Raw genomic sequence first — 9,267 nt, forward strand, 5'->3', positions numbered from 1 at the left:
CGAACTAAATCTGACATCCCCGGCCTATTCCTTCTTTATTTTATATTAAATCACATCGCTTAATATGTACTCGCATATAACGAATTTTCGGCTATAACGAACCATTTTTCAAGCCCCAAATGACGGAAAACATGTAAATTTCCTCGGTTATAACAAATTGTTATAATTGAAATATCGGGATGCACTCGATTAGGATCAGTACATTAATATCGCTATCCGATAATTATACAATCGAATGATTGCACATATTAGTTATGGCTTCAGGGAATAAAGATTTTGATAACATGTTCTCACAACATAATTTCCTACTTGTTACGGAAAACTTGTATTTCGCACCCTCAGTTGATTGCTGTTAATACCCGATAATTACCAAATAATCGATTGTTTTTGTTTGCAATATTAACCAAACGATAATAAACAAATAGCAAAAGAATACTTTATAGACAAGGTCAACATGAATAAATACATGTACAATGTACATAATATATTGTTTAATAAAATGCCCCGCATTAAATAACCATTTAATAACCGCTGCAGTAAAATACCGGTTACACCGGTAAATAGTGAAAAGTATGGCTTTTTCACGGCAAATTTCCCCATCCAAACAAGTCAGCAAGTTGTTGCTACTTCGCTTTTAGCGAACTTCGGATATAACGAACGATATTTTAATGTCCCATCGAGTTCGCTATAACCGGAGTCGTCTGTACTTTTTTCATCGATGCTTTGTTGACAGAATTTAGAGCTCATTTCAACTCTTAACCTTCAACATATGAAAGGTTCCTTTCCCAAAATGATTTTTTTTAAACTTGACAGACCTACTTTTTTTTGTAACTTTTTAAATAGGTCTACAATAAATATTTTACTCTATGTTACCTTTAAGGTTTACCCTACTTGAACCAAAATTGACCACCATTTGCAACAAGTATACAGCCAGGCCAGCCTGTTCTTGTATGCAATCTGACCTGGCTCTAAACTGTTGATAACTCAATTTTTGTAATATGATACAAATTTTCTTAAACTTCCAAAAGACTGTTCTAAATTCAGATAATATTAATGTACTGTATATTTATTATTAAATTATACAAGTACAAAAATATCATACTATGAAAAAGCTTAAAGCTGCTCACATCCAGGTGAATCAACGTAGCCAAAAAATATAAAAAAATAGAACATTAATACATCAAAAGTATTATAAATGAATAAATAATATTCACACATCTATGTAATTCTATATATACTAAGTGCAAAATATGGCTAAAATTACATTTTTATCATCATGTAACTTACCCTGTTAAAGGCTTTTGTTCATATATCTAAACATATTTTATGTAATGCATATTACTGTGATTTTAAACCTTATGTTACCCAAATTAACTTAACTTATTCACTTGACAGAAGTTTTGCTATCTAAAACAATTTTAAATTTTCAAAAGAATAAGCATAAATATAGACACAAGCTGCTTTAAAAAAATGATATTCAGTAAACTTTGTGTATTCTATGATAAAACCAATCTTTGATTATTCTAAAGGCAAAAGCTCCATCTGATTATATGCTTCAACTTGTGACATCAGCTCTTTTTACCAAAGATGCCAAAAGGAAGCATGTTTCGATTTTGGTCTATATTACCGCAGGGTTTTCATTTTTATCTGAGGCAAAGATTGGCTAAAGAAAATAATAATTTTGCCAAATGTCAAAGAGTAATATTTTAATACACAGGCTGAAAATACAACAGATTTTAACAGCATTTTAACTGATCATATTAATCATCAATTTGTTAATAATGAAAACCCTGATTACCAAACAAATATATTTGGGGAATAGGAATTTTCATTAGATCCGTTGCATAATTTTATTGACTAATCACTATAATATAGAGTAAGGTCTAACTCCATGGAAGGCTGAATTGAATTAATAAAGCTTAAAAATTACAGATTAGGAAGGAGCGAGCAGCTCATCGTCAAACTGGAATGCTGAATAGACTTTATTAAAAGTAAACACCTGCACATCTCATATATATTATTTGCCAACAAAATTCTTTTTACATAAAACACTTCTAATGTAAATAAATTTAAATCCACAAGTAAATTTGTTGATTTGATATCCATATAAATCACTTAAATAAAGTTTTTAACTATTAAGTACCTCAGAAAATAAAAAGAAATGAATTTGGTGTCTTTATGTTAAAATTAAAAACCCACAGATGGGTTTTCATGACAACTGTTGAACATCATTTCCCTTTATATGAATATAGATATTCCTGCCAAGTTTTAATAAGATTGGACAACTAAATTTAAAATATGGAGCAAGATAGATGGCAAACATCGTTTCAATATCTACCTTCCAATTTTATAAACGAGGGATAATAAATGGATATATTTAAGATGAAGTGTGACTAGACTAGTACAATTTATTTTTAAAACAGAATTACAAAATCCACTTTACCTTTTTTTGATTAGGTGCTGAAAGAGATCTATAGAGTTTCCTCCCCTGTTTCCCAGCATTCCATATTGTAAATGTTGGCCATTTTGTTAACACTTGTTTCTCTAAGAATTGTACACGCTCCTTCCATATTGTTTCTCTAAAAATATAAAAAGTCAAGTAAAAAGTCAAATTTATTGCAAAAAAAAATTCTAACAAAAGATATATGTGGTAATTTTTTCTAGAAATAAACTAATATTGGTTTAAAACAGCTAGAAACTTTAAAGGGACTCCACTGAGGTCTAAAAACCTGAAACCATAAAATTTGAACTTCTTGCATATACGAGGCGGGCACGTAAAACAGAAAGACATGCAACGATAATTAAGAAATATAGTAACTAATACATAATACTTGCGAATAAATTGAAAATCAAATTTTTGTGCTTTTCTTAGACTGATTTGGATGAAAACCATTGCAACGCTTTCCAACTTTTTGTCATTTATGACAATTAGAATAAATATTCTGGAAAAATGGAGTGAGAAAATGCTCTAAAAGTAAAACTTTTCACTTGTAGACCTACATCAAATTGTAGCAACAATCTCCAAAAATTATTTCCAGTCCTGCCATGTTAAAAATCTCAGTGGAGTCCCTTAAAGACCAACAACATCAAAATATACAAATGTACAAGAAAAAGAAACAAACTCATCATTAACAATTCAATTATCCAATTTTATCCTGTTCATTGTTGATTATACCCATCATTTCAGTTTTAAAACTTTTAAGTATTCCTGAACTCTTGTGGACTTAACTCTATCATTTACTTAACACTCTATAGAAGATTGTATGAAAAATTAAGATTTCAGATAATTACTTCTGAAATTCATCTAGACCATTTTTTATACTATGTAACCAATTCAAACAAAGTGCATTAACTTACTCTTTCACAGAGAATGTTGTTGCCTCTGTGTGGTACCTGTACATCAATAAATCTTTCTCCACCCTGTATAAACCCCCTCCAAGTTCCAGGTGCTTGTAGAAAAATATCAAATCTTCTGGTACACCCTTTAAACAGAAAAATCATTTAAAATATTTACAGCATTGTCTTGGAAAATAATAATTTAAGAGAATTTAAAGTTAATGTCATGAATTTCATGGAAGAAATGATGTGAAGTTATATAACACCTTGAATCAAATTTAAAAACAAACCATGGCGTCTATCGAACTTCATTTCAATTTCTGGTATTAATCTTACAATTGTCCAAATATCAAGTTCCTTTCAAAATGTTTATTAAATCTGCAAAATATCTCACATTTGAACAAGACAAAAGAATAGTCATGATTTTAAGACATTATACAGTGTTTATCACACATTTTCTGTGCCACTGTCTTCTACTTAGTAGGCTCAGATATCAAACTTGTGAAGTAATTTCATATATATATGTATAAATATTCACATGTATTTACAAGGGCAGGAAAAAAGCTTTCAACTTAGTCTACAGCATATATCATATAAAACTAACTATTATAGTTTTAAGAACAAATAACACTTACTTTTCCTGCCTTAGAGAAACTGCCCACATTATCATACAGCTTTCTGCTACAGAACCATGTTGGCATTATGACAGTGGGTCCATGTGATGTATACACCTGAATGTAATATGTACATTAATATCTTACTGTTATTGTCATTATTGCACTTTTTCCCTTTTTTTCTTTCTTTTTTTCCCATACAGTAAATGTTTCATGGATACTGACAAATACACAGCATAAAGTTTTCTTTCTTTAATTCTAATAATTGTAGAAAGATAAGTAATATATTTTTCATACTACAATTTTAGATCCAATTTTCAATGACAATGTTCTATTTATATGAATATTATATTCATTTAATCAACTGATGAACCTTTTAAACCTTACATGAAAGGCAGATCTAAATACAAGTACCAGTGTATATTTTTCAGAGATATAGACATACTTTTGAATCCATTCCTGGAACCAACCAGTACTGAGTAATGAGTGTAAAGTTACTTGTTCAAGGAAACAACGACTTGCCCCTGATGGGGTTTGAACCAATGCGGCTAGCAATCATAAGATTACTAGTCTGACGCTTTAACCAATCGGCTATGCCGCCACTTAATTTAAGATATTGAACATACCTGTGTCAGTAACTGCTCTTGAGATATCATATTTGCCCATTTTGTGAACCTCTCTGTGGATCCCTCAGGATCTCTGTGAAACTTACATCCAATAATCTACAATTTAAACAAAATCTTCATGGCATGTCACATTAGAACATCTATAATTAGGTTACCACTCTTTGTGTGCCACCATTCTTTACTGAGAAGGCTCAATTTTGCGGGCATACTTGCAATTTTAGTAACTTTTGGTGAAAATTCTAGCATATAGTTGTAAAAAAATACAAAATGCTGAGTTCAGACATTTGGCGCACAAAAATGAAAGTTATAATTTTATTATTTTTGTCAGTAGGCTAGTAAAATAAAGATATTTTCTAAGCATTAAGGTGAGAAACTATACAAATGATACCAGAAATGTGAAAAATATATGAGTAACAATGTATACATTTCTCCAATTAAATATCCAAGCCCTGTATCCAGTGAGAAATAAATTAGGATCAGGATCAAAGGATCCAGATTTTGTTTTCATTGCTGTATGGATGGTATATTGGTAAAATAAGGTTCATACACATTGACAAAATATTCAAAATGATAATGAAACCAAGTCATTCTGGGATAAGATTCAGGAATGTAATAGTATTGTCAAAATGCCTGTAACAGCCAGGTCAAAATACAAAACAAATTTGAAATCTGGATCAATATTTAGATCAACTTTTTGACAATTATTATCTTGTTCAAAAGCTGTTTTATGAACAATCAGTACAATTTTTCCCTTTCATTTTGCTTTCATAGATATCCTCTTTTTCTTTATAAAAATCAATCTTTATAAATGCTTTCTATGCCATGCTTATCATATTGTTTAATGTAATGAAGATAGGATCTTAATCTGATTAAACAACCTACACTGTCAGGGTAAGCCTTGGCTGCTGTATACTGTTCTAATATTCTGTCTTTATCCATGACATCATCCTGGTAGTAAAAGGAAAAATAAATAAACATTCTATCTAAAAACAAGAATGTTATCATTGCCACTACAAGTATCTACCTTGAAAGAGTCACAATTGTTCAAAATTTCAGATATTTATAAATTTCAGAATGTAAAGAAATACGATAATATATATTGTATATCACTTACAGCATCCAAAAAGCACAAATACTGCCCTGAACTCTGATCAATAGCCCTGTTCTTTGCATAACCAACTATAATATAAAACATTATTGAGGATACATAAAATGGCTATCATTGATTAAGTTATATTAATTTATAATGTTAAATAATATAAGTTGACCTTAATCAGCTGGAATTTAGGCAAGTGATTAGCCTTTGCCACATGTAAAGAGCTTGGCGAGCGCCTGCATTTTTGGGCAGTCTGAACAAGCTCTATACTGTTGGTAGCTCAAGTTTTGTATTTTGATGTTGAAATCCCTTAACGTTTAAATGGACTGTTCTGAATTCAAAGCTGGGCAAATCTATTACAAACATTTCACAGGTTAAGGGTTGAAAAGTGATACATCTATCAATATGATACACACAATTTCAAAGACGAAAATTATTTGATAAAGAGCTGAGAGTTCTCTTAAAATGAAATTAAGAACTGTTCTCTTACCTAAGAAAGTAATCTGTATAAGTGAGCATTAAAATGCATACTATTGAAGGGCTAAATTTTGAAATAAAAAAGTTAAGATTTTAGATAAACCTCCTCTAGGATTTTTATCACTATGTCCTCCAATTACAATCTTTACATCTTGTTCTTCTAATTTTGTTCTCCATTTCTTTATGATCTCCTCAGAGTTATCCTAAAAACAAAAAGTAATACTCTATATATTTGCTATGTTTCACTAAAGCAATAAAAACTACTTGTATTACATTCATAAAATGAAGAGAAAACATGTTTCCATATCATTAACAAGTACATAGTTAAAAGTTTATTTAAGGAGAAAATTGTTCTATATGACTTAACCTTTTGTTCTAATTGTTTTATTTGAATATATTATTACCTATACTGGTTGGAGAGATAACTCTGGCACTAAATCATATTTTTTGCAATATCATAATTACCTTCCTGTATATTTTAAATATTGAACCACCTAAACAAAGTTCAGTTCAAAGACTTAATATAACACTTCAAAATGGTTGTTGAAAAACAAAGCTATGACAATTATATCTATCAAGTGTCGGGGTTATCTATGTGTCGGAGCTACCTCTCCAACTAGTATTATTATTATATAATGTTGATTTGTTTATATTCAGGATATAAATATATTTTAACTAAAAGAATTCCTATAAAGGCTATATCATTAAACCTACAAAGTACAATTAAAATTCCCATATTTAATCATTTAGAAGCTAAAACCATAGCGTCGGGTATCAGAAAATTGCTGTTGCAGCCTTGGGTGTTTAAATAGATCATCATTATGCATTGCTGCTGCAAGTTTTTTAATTATATGAAATTTTAATCAAAGAAAACAATGGTAAAATATTAGAAATTCAAAAAACATTGACCAGGTAACCAGGTAATATGACCTTACATAAATGCTTGTTCACTATGTAATTATTTAGAGTGTACAATATACTAGTAGCTTGTAAAAAATCTTTATGACATAAAATAAACTTACTGTACAAGAGTCCTGGTACACAGACAGTTCTAGACTACCTGAGTATGTCTGGTTCACTACAGACTGTAGACATTCATCTAACCATTTGTCTGCATTATGAACAGGTAGTATAACAGACTGAAATAAATTAATAATGCCCAATGCTACTTCAATTGACTGGTGCACAAGTGAAAAAATATTTAAAACAGTTGTTGAATAAAATGCCAAACTATGGAATTGTAGTGATTACAGGTGTAGGCCATTTCCAACAGCCTTGCTGATGGGTTAAAACCCTTTTCCGACTTGGTTGAGTTTCCGCCTTGTGATCGTGAGGTCCGGAGTTAAAAAATCCGCTCACCACCTGAGGATTTTTCAGGTTTGCAATAAAATCTAGTGAAAACATTTATTACACACTTAGCAATACTAGAACCTCTTTCATAAACATAGTCCAATATATTAGATGTTACAGGCTTGTTATAGTTTATGTCGGTCAAGCCTGACGTCTAATAGTTATTGCTCAAAAACGCATAGCATCATAAAAAATTCAAAAAATGTATATTGTCTTGCCTTTCAAGCTTTATTCAAAAGCTTATCTTCTTTTCTTTCAATTTCATGCTCAATTATACACAAAAACTCTCAAACAATGTACTTATCAATTTAAAATAAAATATAAACATCAATCTATTTTTGTCTATCAGCCATACTGGTTAAGCAAGGTGCTTTACAGATTGATTCAAATTTTTTGAACGGAAAAATATATTCGGACACACTGACGGTGCATGGGCTATTATTTTGTTAAAAAATATTCCGTTAGATTGTTCTGACTCAGTTAAACGCTTGCATTTGAATTAGCCAATCAGATTTCGCGCACTTTATGGCCGCCATTTGTTTATCGGCTGTAAAAAGAATTGAAATACATGAGAGGATTTAATCATGATTTTTCGGAAGTGACAGTTTAATTATTTTGACAAAAGGTATTTATTTTTTAGTTTTGTTCATAAATAGGTCAAAACTTATGTAAATACACGCTGTCTTCATTGTTTTTCGTTCCGCCCGATTTTCTGGCGGAACATGCTATGGGTTTTTGAGCAATTTCGATATGACGTTGCTTTGCCCAGAAGCAAAAATATCTCAAAGCGACGTCATATTATAGGACTATCATAAACAGTGATAAATGCTGTTAAGAAGGTATAGTAAGACGCAAACAGAACTTGTTATTAACAACACTTTCGTCCCTTAACACTTTACTTTACTTGACTTTATCCAGAGTAGGGTCGCGAGATTAGAAATCTCTTGTACTGTTGAACATTTTAAAAGCGAAAGACTGGATAGTTTGCACAGTGGAAAAAAAAAGAGATCAGCTAGTCATGTGTCCTGTCATGAATGGCATTTTATTTCTTTGATGTATATATAAAAACAAAATTCAGGGCTAAAATTCACGATAGTATATATTGATAAAGTAATAACGTAAAAAGTTTGATACCACTGTTGTTGTCATTTTCCATGGCGCTCTTAAATTAAGGGGACGTAACTTTGTTATAATTCAAATGCTATCCTAACCCACTATTAAGGGGACGCAAATACATGTCAACTTACATACTGTCATACTATCTTGTCATATTACTACAAAGGAGCGGGAAAATTATAATATTAGAATGGACTGCCCACATCAAATTGGTCCCATAAAAGACGCTTTCTTATACTTGAGACAAAATTATGGCTGCATAAATCAATATTTGTCATACAAATAAATCACTCAAAAATTGCTCGTTTAATATTTACTTATTTCGGAAAACACTTAAGAAAGAAGCGTCATCTAATTTGAAAGCACGATATATGATATTAAAGCTCGTCCCACACACCGAACAAAAAATGCTTTTTCAACACTCAACAGAGTTAATAAACCTTTATGTAAAATACAGATAATATTTGTCTTAAAAAGATTGTTTGCTTTGCACTTAGTTTGAGACTCGCGTGCAACCCTAAAAGCACTTGAAAATGCCCGGATATCTAATAGCGTCATCATCTTGAATTATGTCTTAATTTTGAAGCGCATTTTTTAGACATTTTGTCGGTTGCACTTTAATTTCCAAAGTTTCAAAATGATATGGCCTAAA

At 30.7% G+C, this 9,267-nt stretch overlaps 1 protein-coding gene across 2 annotated transcripts in view; it reads right to left on the reverse strand.

Moving 5' to 3' along the window:
* LOC132739583 (UDP-GlcNAc:betaGal beta-1,3-N-acetylglucosaminyltransferase-like protein 1) overlaps positions 1-8,722 on the reverse strand; it is a 29,335-nt gene extending 20,613 nt beyond the window's left edge. For both annotated transcript variants that reach the window (XM_060727318.1, XM_060727317.1), the window contains exons 1-9: positions 8,634-8,722; positions 7,172-7,288; positions 6,253-6,352; positions 5,691-5,755; positions 5,459-5,524; positions 4,577-4,672; positions 3,972-4,067; positions 3,358-3,482; positions 2,444-2,579 (exon numbers count right to left, since the gene is read on the reverse strand). In XM_060727318.1, the coding sequence (XP_060583301.1) occupies positions 2,444-2,579; positions 3,358-3,482; positions 3,972-4,067; positions 4,577-4,672; positions 5,459-5,524; positions 5,691-5,755; positions 6,253-6,352; positions 7,172-7,288; positions 8,634-8,648 (816 nt within the window). In that variant the 5' untranslated portion in view covers positions 8,649-8,722. The remainder of the gene's footprint in view (positions 1-2,443; positions 2,580-3,357; positions 3,483-3,971; positions 4,068-4,576; positions 4,673-5,458; positions 5,525-5,690; positions 5,756-6,252; positions 6,353-7,171; positions 7,289-8,633) is intronic.
* Positions 8,723-9,267: the final 545 nt, after the last annotated feature.

The sequence above is a fragment of the Ruditapes philippinarum genome, unplaced genomic scaffold (assembly GCF_026571515.1).
Source record: "Ruditapes philippinarum isolate M1 unplaced genomic scaffold, ASM2657151v2 ctg4533_1_1_1_1, whole genome shotgun sequence".
NCBI classification, from domain to species: Eukaryota; Metazoa; Mollusca; class Bivalvia; order Venerida; family Veneridae; genus Ruditapes; species Ruditapes philippinarum.